The 20,598-nt window shown below is 53.4% G+C and overlaps 2 protein-coding genes across 3 annotated transcripts; both read left to right on the top strand.

Moving 5' to 3' along the window:
- Positions 1-7,808: 7,808 nt before the first annotated feature.
- LOC100847190 (zinc finger protein 764) lies at positions 7,809-11,226 on the top strand. Of its 2 annotated transcripts, none has more exons than XM_005224979.3 (3): positions 7,809-8,256; positions 8,412-8,525; positions 9,290-11,226. In XM_005224979.3, the coding sequence occupies exons 1-3, from the start codon at positions 8,049-8,051 to the stop codon at positions 10,201-10,203; spliced, it is 1,236 nt and encodes a 411-aa protein (XP_005225036.1). In that variant the 5' UTR covers positions 7,809-8,048; the 3' UTR covers positions 10,204-11,226. The 2 variants fall into 2 exon arrangements, with proteins under 2 accessions (XP_005225036.1, XP_003587878.2); XM_003587830.4 differs by having other exon boundaries at positions 9,287-11,226.
- A 5,594-nt stretch (positions 11,227-16,820) lies between these two features.
- On the top strand, positions 16,821-19,680 carry ZNF768 (zinc finger protein 768). The gene is made up of 2 exons (XM_005224981.5): positions 16,821-17,274; positions 17,565-19,680. The coding sequence occupies exons 1-2, from the start codon at positions 17,187-17,189 to the stop codon at positions 19,160-19,162; spliced, it is 1,686 nt and encodes a 561-aa protein (XP_005225038.1). The 5' UTR covers positions 16,821-17,186; the 3' UTR covers positions 19,163-19,680.
- The last annotated feature ends 918 nt before the right edge of the window (positions 19,681-20,598 follow it).

Here is a 20,598-nt window from a genome sequence, read left to right as displayed (position 1 = left end):
TAAATAAAAAAAAAAAAAATTTAGAGGTCATCATTTTAATTTTTTCTCTCTACATTTAATACAACAGAATGGAATCGCATACCCACTCCATTATTCTTTCTGGGAAATCCCATGGATAGAGGAGCCTGGTGTGCTAAGGTGCATGGAGTCACAAAGAGTCAGACATGACTTGGTGACTACAGAACAACAGTGGAATGGCATAGGTGACCAGAAGAAGTATTTCTGACTTCCAGGTCCCTGCTTCTTGCCCTACCCCACGTACAACTGCATCTTCATGACCTGGCCTAAAATCCCACTTCTCTCAGGTTGCTGAGATTGTGTCTTCAGTAACCCATCATGTCATGGGTTCTGGAGTCAGAACCCTCACTAGCTGTGTGGCCTGCGGTAAGGTCATTCCCCCGGGCTGTGGTCTACTGATGCAGAAGGGTATTTATCTCTTAAGTGTTCTGAGGGATTAAATGAGTTAACAGGCAAATGCACTTAGAACAGAGTCTGGCATGTATTAATAGTAAGTGATCGATCAAGGTAAGCTAATATTATTGATGTCTTAGTCACATCACAGAACCAACTGCAATTCTTGTATAATTGGCCACTGTTCTGTTAGGACAGCTTGGAATTGGAGGCACAGTGAGATGGAGCATTGAAAGCAAATGAGTCCTGTCATCCCTTAATTCATCTCACGTTTTTAAACTTTTTTTTTTTCATCTAACTTTTTTTACTTCAATCATGACTTAATAACTTGAGAATCCAGTTCGTTTTCACAATGTCAGCAGGGACCCGTAAATTCGAAGCGTTAATGTTGCATTTCTGGAAGGCGTCTAAAGGAGGCAGCGCCAGGAAGAAAGGCTGGATTAGGAGTCTGAAGACCCAGAGTCACTAACAGTCTGCCTGGCCTTGGGTCTTAACTGGGCTTCAGTTTCCTCTTCTGTAAAATGCCTGAACTCTAAGGCACTGAGAAGCATGCGTCCCAGTATCCTCAGTAAGATACAGTAAATGTGTGAAAATATGATAGATGTCTCTGCAGGGCGTAGACAATCACTGTAGGAATATTTAAGAAACCGTTAGTAGAGGTGGGGGCTGGAGCAGAGGACATTCGCTGAATATTCTTGTGTAACCTTCTAGATGAAAAATAAACATCTGAGAAATAAATTAGTTTGCTACAAAAAATTTTTAAAAACCAGGCCACTGAATGAGCCTTCTTTCGCGGTTTAAGAAGGGGACGTTTGTCCGTACCATCCCTGATTCCTGGCCCTGTGGCCACTCTCCCTCGCCGCCGGGCACCCGCCTCACCTTTCACCCGCCAGATCAGAGCGCGGACGCCGAAGCAGCTGCGGCCATCTTAACTATGGGCAAGAGGCCCTTGCAAGGCCACCGGCAGAACAGCAAGAGAAGACAACTCGATGGGGGGATAAACCAGATCATCAATGCCGTTCTCTAAAATGGACGGTAGAGTGCCACCGCCTCTTCTGAGGGCGCCTTCATTTCTTGGCCCACGGACCAATGAGTTCGGTTAACGGGCCGTTTCCCGACGTCCTAGAGGGGCCCCACCACAAGCTACTTCCGGTTGCCTGGGCCTGGAGCGACCGACCCCCACCCTGCACAGGAGGCCGAGTCGCTAGTGTCTCTCCGGGAGAAGTGGGGGTGGCCGTATGACTCCACCCCCGGCTCCTGATCTGGGCGCCCAGCGGTGTCGGTGAAGACCCGGCGGGAAGAAGGTGGGAGAAGGCCGCGGGCATCGTGAAAGTGGCCCTATATTTCTTCCCCGAGGAGTGGGGTGTCTGGGGTGAAAAACCTCCACCTGGGCGCGTACGGTGACGCCTAGCGTCCCGGATCTCCGAGAAGGGAAGGGAGTGGGTGGGATGAGCCGGGCTGGGTGTCTGACTCCACTCCTGCCTCATGATAATTGGTTCCGGGGATCCTCTCCAGATCAGTCTGATTGAAATTCATGAATTACCCTCCACTGTTAGATACCAATACTGGCTCCCCAAAACTTGTGCAAAAACTAAAGAACCTGTACTGGCCTTCAAGGCCCATAACACTCTAACATCTTCCTCTTTCTCTACCAGCACGCCATCTCATTGGCTCCTGCCAAGTAGAATCTTTGTTTTTTGGACATGCTTCTAGCTTAGTGAGTCTTTGTTCTTGCTATTCTGCTCTGTTACACACTACCCTCCAACTCTCACATCCTTCACTGCCTTTCTCAGATGCCATCTTCAAGAAATTTCTTGGGAGAGGGATGAATTGGGAGATTGGGATTGACAAATACACACTACTATATATATTAAATAGATAACTAGAGCTTCCTTGGTGGCTCAGTGGTAAAGAATCTGCCTGCCAATGCAGGAGACATGAGTTCAGTCCTGGTTTGGGGAGATCCCGCGTGCCGAGGAGCAGCTAAGCGCAGGTTCACAACTACTGAAGCCTGTTGCTCTAGAGCTTGCGCTCTGCAACGAGAGGCCACCGCACTGAGAAGCCCTGGCACTGCAACTAGAGTAACCACCACTCACCGAAACTGGAGAAAAGCCCTTCCAGCAACAAAGATGCAACACAATCAATCAGTCAATAAAATTTTAAAAATAAAACAGATAACTAATAGGGACCTACTATAGAGCATAGGGAACTCTACTCAATACTCTAATGATCTATATGGGAAAAGAATCTAAAAAAGAATCAATGTACGTGTAACTGATTCACTTTGCTGTACACCTGAAATTAACACAACACTGTAAACTATACTCCCAATACAAATTTATAAAAGAAGAAGAAGGAAAGAGTAAAGAAATTTCTTCTGGCGCTCTTCTGCCCTATACTGGAAGTCTCCAAACTGTGGCTGTGTGTCCATCTCTAGCCCTGAGCACAATCTGCCCAGAAGTCCTCTCTGCACCTTTGCCAGCAAAGCTCCTACCTGGAATCTCTCTTAAAATATCTAGAACAATGCCTGGCACATATGAGGTGCCTAGTGTGCTGTGTACTTAGTCGCTCAGTCGTGTCTGACTCTGTGACCTCATGGACTGTAGCCTGACAGGTTCCTCTGTCCATGGAGGTTCTCCAGGCAAGAATACTGGACCAACGTGCTGTGCCCTCCTCCAGGGGATCTTGCCAAACCAGGGATTGAACCCAGGTCTCCCACTTTGCAGGCATGTTCTTTACTGTCTGACCCACCATGGAAGCCCGAGGTGCCCAATACATTTTCATTAAATGAATGCAAAGGTGCCCTCAGGCTGCACCTTCATCCCCACACCACCGAGTGCAATCATGGTTTGCCTTTACTTACAATTTGGCCCAGTTCACTCCTCTCTCTCTTTTAAATGTTTATTTTATTTGGGTGCTCTGGGTCTTAGTTTTGGCAAAGGGATCACATGGACTCTAGTTGTAGCTCACAGGCTCAGTGGTTGTGACTCAGGGGGCTTAGCTGCTTCAAGGCTTGTGTTACCTTAGTTCTCCAACCAATGATTAAACCTGAGTCCCCTGCATTGTAAGGCAGATTCTTAACCACTGGACCACCAGGGAAGTCCACATAGGTAGTGGACTTCCCTACCTATAGTAAGAAACATTTATTGAATGATTAGCATTCTGCCCCAGTTTTGTGAAAAGTGAAAGTGTTAGTCACTCAGTTGTGTCTGACTCTGTTGTGACCCCATGGACTGTAGCCCACCAAGGCTCCTCTGTCCATGGAATTCTCCAGACAAGAATACACGAATGGGTTGCCATTCCCTTCTCCAGGGGATCTTCCCAACCCAGGGATTGAACCCGCATGTCCCACATTATTTCTGGCAGATTCTTTACCATCTGAGCCACCAGGGATCCCCAGTTTTGCCAGACCCCAAACCAGACCTCATCAAATGGTGAAGCAGGAGACTCAGCTGTGGGGTACAGATGCTCAGGATTCCCAGGAGTAGGAAGTCTGAAAGAAAGCCAAAAAGATGAAAAGTAGAAGCGACGTTGCAGTTCCAGCTGGAAGGGAAAAATGTTTGTTGAGTAAGAAACACCCTCTGCATGTTCTTTACTGCTGACCTTACTAGTTTTTGCTGATCTGAATTTATGACACCCACTGGATATTGCAATCTTGACCTTCTCTTTCTCACTTAATTGGCTCTGAGGCATCCAAGTGGTCCCGTGATTAGGTCATACTTTATGAATCATCCAAAGGTCAGTGGCCATGTGTGAATTCAAGTTTAAGGGGGAGGCAGTTTGAGACTTCCCTGGCAGTCCCATGGTTAAGATTTTGTGCTCCCAAGGCATGTCCCACAGCATGGCCAAAAAATAAAAGTTTAGGATGGAGGCAGTTTATCTGTCTCTCAGGTCCCTGGTCCCATAACAGCTGCTCCTCTGGTTGAGAGTATCTCCTCTGTTGACCCTGGAGTGGGTGGGAATGTCCCTGATCTGCAAGCCCTCAACTGGCCAACACAGTCTAGAAGGGGGCTTCCAGGGACTGGGTACCCACTCAGTGCTTCTGTCTTAGTGAAGTTTGGTTCTATCAGCCTGAACATGAGTAGATCTTGGAGAGTTAACAGCGAAAAATGTAAGTTTTGAATCTGTTTCCCAGCACTCATTCAGAAAAGTGATACATTTGGAAGGGGTCAGCAGAAGGACTCTATCTGGGAGTTGTCATGAGGCCCTACAGTCAGAGACACTAATGTGGTCTTTGAACCTGTAACCAAGGCTTCCTGTAGTCGGGGTTTTCCCAGGCCCTCAGCCTGTGCCCAGCTTCAACACCTGGCACTGAGGACTTACCTTCATCCCCATCCAGAGTGCAATTATGCTTTACCCTTATCTTCAACTTGGCCCAGGGCACTCTCTTTTTTTTTTTTTAATATTTATTTTATTTGGCGGTACCAGATCTTAGTTGTGGCATGTGAAGTCTTTGTTGCAGCATGGGGGATCTAGTTCCCTGACCAAGGGTTGAACCCAGACCCCCTGCAGTGGAAGCATGGAGTCCTAACCACTGGACCGCCAGGGAGTCCGGGCCCAGTGCACTCTGGAGAGGGACCCTTCACCTGCAGCTGGTGCTATACCTCTCATGCTTTTTGCTGACTCACACAGGCAAGGAGTCTTACTACTGTCCCCACAGTGGAAGGTGCCACAGCCAGAGGCCACTAGTAGACCCACCAGCCTGATGCCATGGCCCTCAGAGTCCCATCTAGGGGAGCAGACTCTGCCCTAGCTCTTCTCCAGGAGGGTCCAGACCCCCCTGCAAGTTTCCAGCACTACCCAGGGCTCTCTTCCAGGTCTGTGTGTGAGGGGGATGGGCACTGACAGGTGATAAAAAGCCTTCAGTCTTAATGGAAATTTTCTATTGTCTTTTTTGTCTTTCAGGAGGCCTGAGAGGCAAGGAGGACAAGGGCCCCTAGTCAACTCTGTGCCCTTAGTCGTTGTCCTCTACTGGCCACCCTCCAACAAGCCTCTCTCTTTGGCCAGGCTGACCCCTCCCAAGTTTATGTCTTCCTCTTCCCTTCTTCTGTTGAGACTTTTTTTTTTTTTGGCTGTGCTAAATCTTAGTTGCAGCACGAAGGATCTTCAGTCTTCATGGTAGCACGTGGGATCTTTAGTTTCAGCATGCAAACTAGTTGCAGCCTGTGGGATCTAGTTCCCTGATCAGGGATCGAACCTGGTCCCCCTGCACTGGCAGTGCAGAATCTTAACCACTGGGTCACCAGGGAAGTTCAGAGATTGGTTCTTTACTTGCCCAGCTGCCCTGGGGAGAAGCAGCCACCAGATACAAGGAGTCTGCGAAGGTCTCAGGGAGGCCTTTGGAAGGAAGGAGGCAAACAGACCAAAGCTCCAGAGTAAGCCCCCGACCAGCAAATGTGAAGCGCATGTCCATGAAGTGTGTGAAATGCAGTGATTGATTTATCTGGCCAAAGGAAAAATATCAAGGCTTCTTCAGTTCAGTTCAGTCACTCAGTCATGTCCGACTCTTTGCGACCCCATGAATCGCAGCACGCTAGGCCTCCCTGTCCATCACCAACTCCTGGAGTTCACTCAAACTCACATCCATCGAGTCAGTGATGTCATCCAGCCATCTCATCCTCTGTTGTCCCTTTCTCCTCCTGCCCCCAATCTCTCCCAGCATCAGGGTCTTTTCCAATGAGTCAACTCTTCGCATGAGGTGGCCAAAGTACTGGAGTTTCAGCTTTAGCATCATTCCTTCCAAAGAACACCCAGGACTGATCTCCTTTAGAATGGACTGGTTGGATCTTCTTGCAGTCCAAGGGACACTCAAGAGTCTTCTCCAACACCACAGTTCAAAAGCATCAATTCTTCGGTGCTCAGCTTTCTTCACAGTCCAACTCTCACATCCATACATGACCACTGGAAAAACCATAGTCTTGACTAGACAGACCTTTGTTGGCAAAGTAATGTCTCTGCTTTTTAATATGGTGTCTAGGTTGGTCATAACTTTCCTTCCAAGGAGTAAACGTCTTTTAACTTCATGGCTGCAATCACCATCTGCAGTGATTTTGGAGCCCCAAAAAATAAAGTCTGACACTGTCTCCACTGTTTCCCCATCTATTTCCCATGAAGTGATGGGACCAGATGCCATGATCTTAGTTTTCTGAATATTGAGCTTTAAGCCAACTTTTTCACTCTCCTCTTTCACTTTCATCAAGAAGCTTTTTAGTTCCTCTTCACTTTCTGCCATAAGGGTGGTGTCATCTGCATATCTGAGGTTATTGATATTTCTCCAGGCAATCTTGATTCCAGCTTGTGCTTCTTCCAGCCCAGCGTTTCTCAAGGCTTCTTAGGGCAGGGTATATTTATGAAGGCTTGTGGAAAGCACTGAGTAGGCAGTCAATAAATGTGTCCAGTGAGAGAGAGAGCTTGGAGGTAAAAATGATGAAGAGAGTTGGTGCCATTTGCTAAGACAACACCCCAGGGGCAGCAGGCAAAGGGAAATAAAGGATGAGTTCAGCTTGAGCTTGCAAAATCCGAGGTGTTCATGGGCCATCCATGCCAGGGCACGGTGGCAAGTGGCTCTGGGATCAGGAATTCAAGGAACTTGCCTTGAGCCAGCGGAGAAGGCGATGGCACCCCACTCCTGGCAAATCCCATGGACGGAGGAGCCTGGTAGGCTGCAGTCCATGGGGTCGCTAAGAGTCGGACACGACTGAGCTACTTCGCTTTCACTTTTCACTTTAATGCATTGGAGAAGGAAATGGCAACCCACCCCAGTGTTCTTGCCTGGAGAATCCCAGGGACGGGGGAGCCTGGTGGGCTGCCGTCTATGGGGTCACACAGAGTCGGACACGACTGAAGCGACTTAGCAGCAGCAGCCTTGAGCTAGAGCTAAATGGATGTTCGGGAGGCGTCCTGAAGGGTACGCGGGGAGGGGGTAAGCTTACAGAAAGAGAGTCCTTCCGACCTTTCTCAGACCTCATCCTACCCTCCTCCGGCTGCCCCCACGATCTCCTGAAACTGAAGTTCCCAGAATTTCAATAGCTCGATCAAGTTTCTTTTATCCGCTCCATTCTTTTACCCTCAACACTGGGGGAAGAGTGCGGTCACCTAGCGATGGGCCAGCCAGGAAACCTAACGTTTGAAATCACCGCGCGGAGCGGGCCGGGGTCGGGGCTGGAGGTCGCTGCTCCAAGTCTGGGCGGGGCCGCGGCGATTCCTTCAGCGCGGCGGGCGCGGGGACCCGGCGGGGAAGCCCGGGCTCTGCGCCTCCGAGGCCCGGCGCCGCTCTCTGGAGAACGCCGGCCCTCACCCCCCCGTGCCCGGGCCGGTGGCGGCGTCTTCCCGGGCGCCTGTAGCCGCCGCGGCCATGTTGGCTGAGGGCTCGAAGACAAAGCCACCTGGAGACAGCCGAGTGGCGTCATCCGGGCACGATGGCGCGGGAGCGAAATACGTGGGGCCGCGTGGCCGCCATCTCTTAGGAGAGCACCTTCAGCCACCTGCCCTCAGTGTTCAGCCACCCCCGTGGACCCTCGAGGGGCCGTTCCTACTCTCCCGGCCTCCCCGACTCTTGAGCCCGGTGGGGGAGCGTTCTGGATCTCGGAGGCTCCGTGGACCCCGGCGGGTAGGGGTGGCGCCGGTCGGCCGCCCGGATGGTATTTACGATGGCGCCGCCCCCGGCCCTGCTCCCCGCGCGGGAACCTAACGGGGTCAGGCCCCAGGGGGAGACATCCGAGCCCGTGAGCTTCGCGGACGTGGCCGTGTACTTCTCCCCGGAGGAGTGGGGGTATCTGCGGCCTGCGCAAAGGGCCCTGTACCGGGACGTGATGCGGGAGACCTATGGCCACCTGGGCGCGCTCGGTGAGGCCCCACCTGCTCGCCTGTGCTCACACCCGCGTCCACCCCGCCCAGCCTCTGGATCCTGCACGTGGAGTGGGAGGCCGCAGGAAGTCGGGACCCTGGGCGGCGGCCTCCCCCGCAGCGTGGGCTTTGCGTTCTCTCCCCCTTCCCTCCAGGCTTCCGAGGCACCAAGCCAGCCCTCATCTCCTGGGTGGAGGAAGAGGCACAACTGTGGGGTCCAGATGCCGGGCCTCCTGAGATGGGAGAATGTGTTACAGAAGCAGACACAGGTGAAGTAGTGGGGACTTCCTCTGGGTCCTACCCATCATGTTACCCTCTGCCAACTCCTTACGTGCTCATCAGTTTCCTGCCTGAATTGCTTTCCCAGCTAAGGTTATTATTACGCCTGATCCCTGCCTAGCTTCTGGATTCAGCCTAGAAAGGGCCCGAGAGTGTGACCCAGGCATCCCTGCCTCTCTACTCCCCAGCTCCTCCGAACCTGAGCCCCTGACCTCTAGCTGGTCTCTAAGTTCCTCTGAGCGCCACATCACCCCACCTGTTTGCCTGTTCTCTAGCTCCTCCACCACCTCCTGTGTTCACTTTGTTTTTGTTATATTTTTGTTGCAGCCTCCTTTCTCTTGGCTGGTACTGTTTTGTTCCTCTGGTTCATCCTGTCCTCCTGCTGCACTTGTGCCCAGCCCCTTTGAACTTGGCAATGCCCACCCCCTTCATGCCTCTCTTTGTGCTGTTCCCGCTGCTAGCTGCATACTTAACATCCAGTCATGCTCTGTGATCTAGCTCAATTGTCATCCCCCCCATTTCCCCAGCTCCCAGAATGTACCCTGCCCCTGTCCTTCCTTCTCTTTTTGTCTCTACAGTTTTTCTTTCTGTCCCATGCGACTGAGGGTAAAGTGTAACTTCTAACTTCCCTGCCCGTACTGAGCTGAGTCCCAGAGGCAGCTGTATCTAAGAGGCTTCTCTGACCCCATAGTGGGTGTGGGCATCAAGGACCAGGATAAGCTGAGGTCTGAGCTCTCCCCTTGTCTCCCAGCAGGTTCCGGAAACCAGGCAGAAAAAGGACAAAGAGGAGGGAGGGAGGCACTGGGGAAGATTCCTTCTGTGGATGCTCAGCTTCCCGGGCTGACGGCTTTCAAACCCCTCTCTGCTGGCTTTCCTTATGGTTGGCAGCAGCCACGGAAGGTACCTCGCCGGGGTCGCCCGCCACTCTCTGCCCACCCCCCTGTCCCCAGAGCCGACCGGCGGCATGGCTGCTACGTGTGCGGGAAGAGTTTCGCCTGGCGCTCCACCCTGGTGGAGCATCTCTACACCCACACGGGCGAGAAGCCCTTCGGCTGCCCGGACTGTGGCAAGGGCTTCAGCCAGGCGTCCTCTCTGAGCAAGCACCGGGCCATCCACCGTGGGGAACGGCCCCACCGCTGTCCGGACTGCGGCCGGGCCTTCACCCAGCGCTCGGCGCTCACCACCCACCTCCGGGTCCACACGGGCGAGAAGCCCTACCGCTGCGCCGACTGCGGCCGCTGCTTCAGCCAGAGCTCCGCCCTCTACCAGCACCAGCGGGTCCACAGCGGGGAGACCCCCTTCCCCTGCCCAGACTGTGGCCGCGCCTTCGCCCATGCCTCAGACCTCCGGCGCCACGTGCGCACCCACACGGGCGAGAAGCCCTACCCGTGCCCAGACTGCGGGCGCTGCTTCCGGCAGAGCTCGGAGATGGCCGCCCACCGGCGCACCCACAGCGGCGAGCGCCCCTACGCCTGTCCTCAGTGTGGCAGGTGCTTTGGCCAGAAGTCAGCCATGGCCAAGCACCAGTGGGTCCATCGTCCAGGGGCGGGGGTGCGCAGGGGCGGGGGTGCCGGTGGGCTGCCTGTGCCCCTGGCCTCTGCCCCAGGGGACCTGGACCCCCCCGTGGGCTTCCAGCATTACCCAGAGATATTCCAGGAGTGTGGGTGATGGCTTCGTGGGTGACAGGCCAAGGGTGAAGATGTAGACATTGTCTGAGGCCCAAGATGGCCTCAGGGGCCTCAAACTCGGGCAACTCCGGGGAGGTCACAAAATTCCCAGAAGGGCTGGACCTGGGGGTGGGGGTGAGGACCATTTTATCTTAGGCCTTCATCAGTTTCATCTGCTGAGACCTTGTCCCCTATGGTTCCAGACTCTAGAGCCCCCTTTGTTGAGTCAGGGCTGAGGTAGGAACCCCCACTAGACTTCCACGATGGGAAAGGCTGTTTCTCAGCTTAGGTTTAAGAGGACTGAGGTGGAAAATTTTGTTTTATCCACTGCCTTGACTGCAGAAGTTAAAAACTGATGGCCAGGTACTGAATCTGGTCTCCCAATAGCCTTTTACATGTAGTTTTAGACCAGCCAGCATTTTTAAGTGTTATGAATTATTTGTTAAGATGTAAAAATCAGGCTATTTCACACACACAAAAAAACAAGTTTCTGGCCTCTTGAAAAAATCCAAAGATTTGGCGACTTGACCTGAGTTTCCACAAAACCACCATTGACAGGAGCTGAGAGGCCGCTTTGAATGGAGCCCAGGCTCTTCAGTTCAGCCCACCTGCCAACTCCTTAGCGCTTCCTCACCGGTGTCAGCTGCCACTTGCCATGGCTGTTTCTGGCAAAGCAGGCCCTCTCCATCTGGCATTTTCTACTTATTTACATGACCTGTTGGACTCCTATAGTCATTTTTTTAACAACATGTATTTTTAATACATAAAAATATGTATTTATTTATTTGGCTGGTCTTAGTTGCGGCATGCAGGATCTAGTTCCCCAACCAGGGATCAAACCCAAGCCCGCTGCATTGGGAGCACTGAGTCTTAGCCACTGGACCACTAGGGATGCCCCCTCCTGTAGTCATTTGAGTTTACAAACTAGTCTATGGCATTCAGTTGTTTTTGAATCAGGGATTCAGGTAGAGAGCACATTTGTGAAAGGGCAGCAGGAGAGAAGTAAAAGCAGGCTTTTCTGTTAGATCTTGGCTCATATTGCATTTTATGGTTTACAAAGGACTCTTGTCCATCAACTCAATTCACCCTCATAATTGCCTATGGAAGGAAGCATCTGCTTGGAGAGGACAGATCATCAGGAAGAGGCAGTTAGGACTGAATCTTTTCAGTATTTATTTTTTTGGCTGCATTGGGTCTAGTTGTGGCACACAAGCTCAGTAGTTGTGGGGCGCAGGTTTAGTTGCCCTGTGGTATATAGGATCTTTGTTCCCAGGCCAGGGATTGAGCCTTCATCCTCTCCATTGGAAGGTGGATTCTTAACCAATGGACCACCAGGGGAGTTCTAGGACTGAATCTGTTGCCCCAAACAAGTGGTGTCTCCACCTCGGCACCCCTCAGCTGACCTGCACTTCCTATTTCTGAAGGAGAAGGACCCAAGAGCCCCTGCGATGTGTCAGATCTTTATTCCCTTCTGGGGCCTCCCTGGGAGAGCCCCATGGCTTAGGCTTTGCCACTTTAGGCTCAGATGGGAAGGCCTCATTACATTTTTTTTTTAATGGCTTTATTTCATTTAATCTTTTGCTCTGTGGCATGTAGGATCTTCGTTCCCTGAGCAGGGATCAAACCTGTGCCCCTTGCATAGGAAGCGCAGAGTCTTAACCACTGGACCACCAGGGAAGTCCTCATCACATTTTTGAACTGAAAGAGATCTTAGGCTTTCCATCCTTTTGCAGTTGGGGACACAGACTGGGAAAGACTGAGTAACCTGCCCAAGATCTAACACAGGGCGAGAGATACTAGGATTCTGGGTTTCCTTCTGTCTTCACTACACCACTCCTGAGTTCCTTGCCAGTGTCTCAGCCAGGGTTCTGGAGGCATCTCCCAGACAGGGACAGAGCAGCCCAGTGTCAGTGAAGCCCAGGTACAGGATGAGTGACAAAGCCAACAAGGCAAGGGAAAAACCAGCCTGAGAGGAGAGTTCCAGGGCCAACAAAATCAAAGCTTGCATCTTCACTCTCTAGGATCTCCATCACCAGCAAAGGGGGACCAGAACAGGAACATTTGGAGTCAGTAGCCAGAGGGAACTGTGCTTGTCTATATTCCCAAGCTCTGCACAGAATCCCTCCCCCATCACCCTGCGACTCTATTATTCATCTACCACTCATTTCTTTGTGGTCATTGCCCAGGTGATGGAAGCAGCCAGCCATGGACAGACAGACTTTCCTGCCACTGGTCAGGACAACCTTTCACCTCAAGTAGGATTAGCAAAGGCTTATGTCCTCGGTTGCCTTCTGACAACTCAGCCCTGTGTCTGGCCTAACTTAGGAAGAAACCAGATCTGTCAACCTAAAGGAACTTCTAAAGGAAGAGCTTGAAAATTTGGGGAAAAGACACTGTTGAGGTAAACTAATGAACTGACTTGATTCCAACCTAATTGGCCCCACCAAGACCTCTCTTAGCCTTAAGTTCACTGGGAGAATCTGCCAACTGTCACAAGGGAAATGTGGGAGTGAGGAGAGGCACCTTGGCAGAAGTAGCTACCTTTTAATCCCCTAAAGAAGCCATCCTTCTGCCCTTCAGCACTGCCTGAGGAACTCACAGCCTGCAATACCAGTTCTCAGCTCAGCCTCAAAACCAGATCTAGACCCTGCCCTGAGCTTGCAAATTAAAAGTATTGTAATTACTATTTTCTCTTGAGTACTTTGAAGTTTTCAAGGCTTGCTTAGGGCCCCCAAACCAAATCCAACTCCTCTGCTTCCTGCCCTCCTGACCCAAATCTCCTCCACTTAATGAATTTTCGAGTGTCATGGAACACCTAAGCCTCAATCTTGCCCCCTTCTTAGCTCCTCACTCCTTGGCACGGATTCTTCCCCCCGGCCCCGCCAAAGATAGCGCTTCTCTTTAATTATTGGGTACACTGGGTCTTCACTGCTGTGCATAGGATTTCTCTAGTTGCAGCAAGTGGGGGCTACTCTCTAGCTGTGGTTTATGGGCTTCTCAGTTCAGTAGTTTTTCTTGTTGCAGACCATGGGCTCTAGAGCATGCAGGCTCAGTACTTGTGGCTCACAGGCTTAGTTGCATCCGAGGCACGAGGATCCTTCCCAGACCAGGGACTGAACCCGTGTCCTCTGAATTGGCAGGCAGATTCTTAACCACTGGACCACCAGGGACCTACCATAGGTCTTTGAGGCTCAGTCCGTGAAGCAAGTTAAGCCAGGAAGAGGGTTTTTCTAGGGCTTCTTTGGTGCATCAGGAGAAATGCTAATCTGTACTAGTGAAAACCTGAGCCCTATCCACATGGTCTATCCCTAATGTGTTCAGGCCATGTAAAGGGTATTGATTTGAGCTCCAAAGACCCCCTAAGTCTGGGCAGGGTCGGGCGGGGGGGCGATATTTGTTTATGTGTATCTTTCTAGGAACATGTGCAAAGACATTTATGATTCAGAGGCTAAAATCTGCCCCAGACCAGTACTTTTCAAAGTGAGGCCTTTTTGCTGCAGAATTATATGCAGTATCTTTTCAGAAAGCAGCTGTCTCCCTGGGCCCTGTTCCTAGTCTGTTGAATCAGTATTTCCAGGGATGGAATCTTATGCCTGCTAAAGTTTGAGAGGACGACTGCTCTGAACAGAAAACTTATTTTTCTGGCTGATCTTAGCTTTACAAGTGTAGGGGTTGGTCTCTGGGCATGTTCCGAACGTGTCAGGCCAGCCAATGACCTTGCCATACACACAGACTCCCATTTCCTTTGTTCTTCCCAAAAGGGCCTGTGCCATGACTGGTCTTTTCCTGGATACCTTAAATCTTGAATATACCAGGACATCACTTGTAGCATCTGACAGGACTTTTACTTATTTTTTTAAGGGTTTTTTCCTCTTTTTTTGACTATTATTTATATTTGGCTGCACTGGGGCTTTGTTGCTATGGAGAGACTTTCTCTAGTTGCAGCAAGTGGGGGCTACTCTTCATTGCGGTGTGTGGGCTTCTCATTGCAGAACATGGGCTCTAGGGCACCTGGGCTTCAGTAGTTGTGGCACACAGATTTAGCTGCTCCTCAGCACATGATCTTCCTGGACCAGGGCTCGAGCCCATGTCCCCTGCATTGGCAGGCAGATTCCTAACCACGGCACCACCAGGGAAGCCCCAGAAGGCCTTTCAGAGGGTTTGTCCGTTGCATGCAGGGAGGAAGCAGATCACAGAGGTGCCTCTCTCACACTGAGAACCTACCTTGAGTGTGGGCCAAGCCACCATAAACCAAGGCTACCCACTGAATAGCTCTGCCCCGGTGCTGCTGCACACCACGGGATGATTCTGTGGATAAAGTGGTTGCCCAACTCAGGACACACACACTCAGGGCAAGTTGGAACCCTCAACAGAGGCTTCCCTGTGCTTCTAGCCTGTCACTGCTATGGGCGTGTGTCAGGCAGAGGCTGGCTGCCTCTCGAAGGCCCACTGATGAGAGAGGACAGGTGCTGGAGGAGGCTGCCTGGCAGTCGGTCATGTACTAACAGACTGAATTTCCATGTGGAAATACTGGTGCCAGAGCCGGCTGAAGCCCTGGCCCCACTCCTGCTACTCATGGGGCTTGAGGCCTGTGCTATGAAGAGTCCAGGCAATGGACCACATCAGAGCTGGGGCTGGAGGGCTCACTATACACTTTGCAGGGGACAGCTGTTCTCTGGTATGAATTTCCTGGTAGGTAAGAAGGTTGGAGGTCAGAGAGAAGTGTCTCTGTCTCATGAAGCTCCTTTGTGTGTTTTGGCAATGATCAGAAGGTGCCCCAGGTCCCACTCTTCCCATAATCACTGCACTTGTAGGTTCTGCCTGTGGACCCTCTAGTGCTGGGCCCTGTGAGCCGTTCTCCACAAAGCTTTTTGGACAGACATTGGGATGGGAGAGAGCTATGGAGCTGGAAGCTGATACTTTGGAGGGCAGAAAAGGACTTCTGCTTTATTAGTAGGAAGGTGTCTGTCTGTGACTGTTTGTAAGCCTCTACTGAGAACTGAGATTGCTTCTCTCCAGGCTTTGCCCACTAGCAATTCTCCAAATTCTTGTTCTCATCTCTTTTCAGGAGAATGGAAGATGTTATCTTTCCTCCCAACCAGTTTCCTTCCTTCGTCTGAGTAGGCAACAGGAGAACAATCTATGGCTCCTGCATCATTCACAAAGGGAGAATTTGGTTCATTAATTGTCAAGAACACTAGTTTTAGCAGCAAGGGTAGAAAAAGGTCAAGAATTGGATTCTATTCAGTTGTCTTTTCAGGATCACTTTTCCTTTGATTCAAAGCTGCACCTATGTTTCTCAGGTCCCTTTCTCTAGAAGCCTCTATCCAAGTCAGACAGTGGAAAATTTTTAATTGCCTTAAAGGCCAGATGATTCTCTACCCACTTCCCCTCCTGAACTCTATTACCCTCACCTGAAGGAATTCTCATAGGATCCTTGCGTCCCTGTGAGAAAATCCAGGAACCAGGGACTAAAGCTCCAAGGGACTGAGTTAAACTCAGGCTTCGGAGCAGGTGGAGGGGAGAAGCAGGTTAACAGAAAAAGAAGCAACCTTCTTTCTGCAGCAGGATCCCCCCGAACCCAACCTCCTCTGCCCCGGACTGGCCTGTAACCTGTGAGAAAAAGAAAACTGCTGGGAAGGGGAGAGAGGGGAGCCAAGGGTGTCTATCCTCAGATCCCTGTCTTTCATTCTTCAGAAAGATAAACTCTAATGAAGGGTAAATGAGGGCGGGAAAAGCCCTGAAAGTACAGTTCAGAGAAGACGAGAGACGCCAGGACCTCCCTCGCACTCCTCCCGGGGGCACTTCTGGAGCACGGAGGAGGTGGAACCGGCCTGTGCACCCTGCAACCAATCAGAAAGGTGCCTCGCGTTCCCTGGCGACCCTTAAGGCTTAATAGGTGGTGTAGTGGTAAGAGGCGGGATGGTGAGAGCACGAGCTCCACCAGCCAATCGCAGAGCTCCCTGGGAGGGAGGGGCGGTGCCTCTGGAAACTGGAGGCGGGGCTGTTTCCTTGGCAACGATCCTAGCCCTCCCAGAGCGGGGGAAGGGTGGAGATTAGGAGAAGCAGCGAGATGCGGGGGGTGGGGGGGGACCAGGAGGAGTGAGGGTGGGAGCGCCCGTATGGGGGAGTGGAGTTCGAAGAGGGGCGTCCCGGACTCAGGAGCCTCGATGAGGCTAAGTCGGGGGTGAGGGTAGGGGGTAGGTCTGTCCAGGTTCCCGAGACGCGGCCAGAACTGACCCCAAGGCCCGGGAGGGGAGGGGAGCTAGACACCGCCCCCGCTGGCGCCGGGAAGCGTCGCTCCTTCTCGCTGACCTTGGTCTCTCTTGTTGCCTCGCCCTTGGCCACAAGCACTGACGGACGCAGGGCCCAGGAGACAGACAGATAGGCCCTCGGGCGGACGGAGACCTACGACATAGGCACATAAACTGCCCGAGCCTCTCCCGCGGGCTCCAGGGCGCCCAGTCTTCCCCCTACCTCGACGTCGGGGCCATCCTGCCCAGGGTTAATGCCAACGAGTTTCCACCTCCAGCCACTCCTAGAGAGGCCGCAAAGCTAGCCGGCGGGGGAAACTGGCCGCGGACGGACACTTCCTGTGCGGAGGGGAGGGGGTCGGCCAGCCGCAGCCCAGCCGGGGGCTGGGAGGCCAGACGACGGGGTCTCGGGTGGGGAGCGGTATCGGGGGGCAGCAAGGCGAGTCGTGAAGCCCCTCACCTCTGAGGCCACGACGCTTGGGGGCCTGCGAGGACCTCAGGGCAAACCGAGACCTTGTGGGTGGGGGCGGGGCCGCGGGTAGGGGAGGGGCCCGGCGGGCCGGAGAGGCCCAGGGTCAAGACGTCCGGCCTCAGGGGCCGGGGCTGGACAGCCGGGTCTCCTGGCCGGCGCTGAGCGGGCGGCCGGCGAGGGCTCGGGTCTTGGGGCGCTCAGACCAAGTCGCAGGATCGTCCACCATCGCCCCTGCCGCCGCAGTGGGAGCCGGCGGGGATGGAACGGGAGGCGTCGCCGTGGGGCCTCGAGCCCCGAGATATGCAAAGTCCTGATGAAATGGGGAGCCCTGAAGGGTCCCTCAAAGGTGAGGGAGGGAGCGCCCCTCCGAGAAGTGTGCCTGGGAGCGGGAGAGGGGGCTGTGGTGGGTGGGAGGGGACGAAAGCAGGGGGCTTGGACACCTGGGACTTGGAGGAGGCGGGGTCGGGACGCGGTGGCCTGGGTTTGCTGATGGGGAGGTGGGAATTTCAGCACTTGCCCAAGGGCCAGCGACCCTAATTGAGGAGGAGGGAAAGATTTGTGTCAATTAATGGTGGGACCCAGTAACCTTCCAGGTCCCACACAATCTGGGTTTTTTGTAATTCTCTGATCCTGCAGGTAACATGAGTGAGAATGAGGAAGAGGAAATTTCTCAGCAAGAAGGCACTGGGGACTATGAGGTCGAAGAGATAGCTTTTGGGCTTGAACCCCAGAGCCCTGGTTTTGGGCCACAAAGCCCAGAGTTTGAACCCCAAAGCCCCAGGTTTGAGCCTGAAAGCCCAGGTTTTGAGTCCCGAAGCCCTGGATTTGTGCCCCCAAGCCCTGAATTTGCACCCAGAAGTCCTGAATCAGATTCTCAGAGCCCCGATTTTGAACCTCAGAGCCCTAGGTATGAGCCCCAAAGCCCTGGGTATGAACCCAAGAGCCCTGGATATGAACCCCGGAGCCCTGGGTACGAACCCAAGAGCCCTGGGTATGAACCCCGGAGCCCTGGATATGAATCTCAGAGTCCCAAGTATGGGACTCAGAGCCCAGAGTATGAACCCCAGAATCCGGAGTTCAAAACCCAAAGCCCTGAGTTTGAAGCTGAAAGTTCCAAATTCCAGGAAGGTGCAGAAATGCTTCTGAATCCTGAGGAAAAGAATCCCTTGAGCATCCCCTTGGGAGTCCACCCCTTGGACGCCTTCACCCAGGGGTTTGGGGAACAGCCTGCAGGGGGCATGCCCCTAGGGCCCCCATTTGAGATGCCCACGGGGGCCCTGCTGGCTCCACCCCAGTTTGAGATGCTCCAGAATCCCCTGGGCCTGACGGGGACCCTTCGTGGTCCAGGCCGCCGGGGTGGCCGGGCCAGGGGTGGGCAGGGCCCAAGGCCCAACATCTGCGGCATCTGTGGGAAGAGCTTCGGGCGGGGATCCACCCTGATCCAGCACCAGCGCATCCACACGGGTGAAAAACCCTATAAATGTGAGGTCTGTAGCAAGGCCTTCTCCCAGAGCTCTGACCTCATCAAACACCAGCGTACCCACACGGGCGAGCGGCCCTACAAGTGTCCCCGTTGCGGCAAGGCCTTCGCTGACAGCTCTTACCTGCTTCGCCACCAGCGCACCCACTCTGGTCAGAAGCCCTACAAGTGCCCGCACTGCGGCAAGGCCTTCGGTGACAGCTCCTACCTCCTGCGGCACCAGCGCACTCACAGCCACGAGCGGCCCTACAGCTGCCCCGAGTGTGGCAAGTGCTACAGCCAGAACTCCTCCCTGCGTAGTCACCAGAGGGTGCACACTGGGCAGAGGCCCTTCAGCTGTGGCATCTGCGGCAAGAGCTTCTCCCAGCGCTCGGCACTTATCCCCCATGCCCGCAGCCATGCCCGTGAGAAGCCCTTTAAGTGCCCTGAGTGTGGCAAGCGCTTTGGCCAGAGCTCGGTGCTCGCCATCCACGCCCGCACCCACCTGCCAGGCCGCACCTACAGCTGTCCCGACTGCGGCAAGACCTTCAATCGCTCCTCCACGCTGATTCAGCACCAGCGCTCGCACACGGGCGAGCGGCCCTACAGGTGCGCCGTGTGTGGCAAGGGCTTCTGCCGCTCCTCCACGCTGCTGCAGCATCACCGGGTCCACAGTGGGGAGCGGCCCTACAAGTGCGATGACTGTGGGAAAGCCTTCTCTCAGAGCTCCGACCTCATCCGCCACCAGCGGACCCATGCAGCCGGCCGGCGCTGACCCGGGGCCCTGTCGGGGTTAGGGAGCTGGTAGGCAGAAAAGAAGGGGACAGGGAGCTACAGCAACTTTGTGAGAGAATAGTGGAGACTCTGGAGGAGAAAAGAGATTCTAGGAGGTGAGGGGGCCAGGGTGGAGGAAGTGACATGCCCTGGAGAGTTGTGGTAAATGGGCTATGAAGAGGGGTTGGAGGGAGGCCAAGCTGGCAGCCGGAGGCTCTGGGAGAGATCGAGAAAGAGGTCAGCGGAGAGCTGGCCTCAGCAGCAGCATGCCCCTTGGTGGAAGCCTGGCTTGGCAAAGAGCTAGATGGGGGTGGGGGGAGGGGGGGTCGGGTTACTTAATTAGATTGGGTAGCTTAGACTGGTAGCTACTGAGACCCTCATTGAATCAGGAAGGGGTGAGGGGAGGGATGGGGCCCAAAGTGGGGCCTGGCTTCTGAGCACAAACCCCAGCCTCTCTTGTCTTCCTCAGGCTTTGGAGCCCCTGAATTTGAGTTCAATAAAAACCTTTATGTGGTAAAAGAGACTTGTCCTTAAATTTTGTGTGTGGATAGTGCCCTGGGCATTGAGAGATGCTGGATCATAACGGCAGCCAACGAAGCCATAAGCCCTTGTCTGGGAAGTGCTTTTATATTCAGCGTTTCACCGGAATCCTGTAATCCGAGGCACAGGAGACATGACTTGCCCATATCTGCTCAAGTTCATGTCCTGTGCTTTGAATCCTGCACAAATGCAAAGGGTGTGAGAAAACTCTCAACTTTGTTCACAAACACGGAGGGTCTGTCCTTGGGCCAGAAAACAGACCCTGATTCTCATATCCAGGCCTAGAGCCTGCATTCCCGCATTCCTGGGCTCCCAGCACCCAGCTGGGCCATCCCTTCCCCCTCCCAGCTGGAACCTCTGGCCACCCTTCTGTACACACTGACTGACCGTGTGTCAGTTACAGGGAGTGTCTCCAGTTCCAACCCCACCCACAAGGGAACATACCGGATCCAGTATGAAGGTTAGACAGCTTCAGGCTTCAAGACCCTCCCACCAGGCTGGTCCTTTTTAGGACCACCTTGTTACTACCCCACCTTTCTCCTACTTTACTATCTGAGTCTCAGCCCTCCCAACACTCGACTTCTCAGGAAATGATGGGGAGTTGGTGCCATCAGTCTGGGGGATTCTGGAGTGTGGCCAGTCATGACCTTAGTTGAGGAGGCTAGGCTGCACCTCAGGGAATTACCCAGCTGCCGGACACATCTTGAGATGAACACTTACTGAGGGCTGAGCAGTGCCCTGTCAAGGAGACATTCAGAACATGTCTGCCGGGCACCACCTGCCCCCAGCAACTCAGCCTCACAGGCAGGTGGGGAGTCATTGCTCCATGAGACCTCTAGGGCCCCACGCCCATCCTCATAGCTGCCTTAGAACTTGTCAAAAGCAAATAACCTCTCT

Source organism: Bos taurus, chromosome 25, assembly GCF_002263795.3.
Source record: "Bos taurus isolate L1 Dominette 01449 registration number 42190680 breed Hereford chromosome 25, ARS-UCD2.0, whole genome shotgun sequence".
Taxonomy (NCBI): domain Eukaryota; kingdom Metazoa; phylum Chordata; class Mammalia; order Artiodactyla; family Bovidae; genus Bos; species Bos taurus.
This window is presented reverse-complemented; position numbering and strand designations above follow the sequence as displayed.

Bases quoted from the DNA above. Each gene is read 5' to 3' on its own strand.
- LOC100847190 (XM_003587830.4), top strand. From the start codon at position 8,049: ATGGTATTTACGATGGCGCCGCCCCCGGCCCTGCTCCCCGCGCGGGAA. The intron at 8,257-8,411 runs GTGAGGCCCCAC...CCTTCCCTCCAG, and splicing joins TGGCCACCTGGGCGCGCTCG to GCTTCCGAGGCACCAAGCCA. The intron at 8,526-9,286 runs GTGAAGTAGTGG...CTTGTCTCCCAG, and splicing joins TGTTACAGAAGCAGACACAG to CAGGTTCCGGAAACCAGGCA.
- ZNF768 (XM_005224981.5), top strand. From the start codon at position 17,187: ATGGAACGGGAGGCGTCGCCGTGGGGCCTCGAGCCCCGAGATATGCAA. The intron at 17,275-17,564 runs GTGAGGGAGGGA...CTGATCCTGCAG, and splicing joins CCCTGAAGGGTCCCTCAAAG to GTAACATGAGTGAGAATGAG.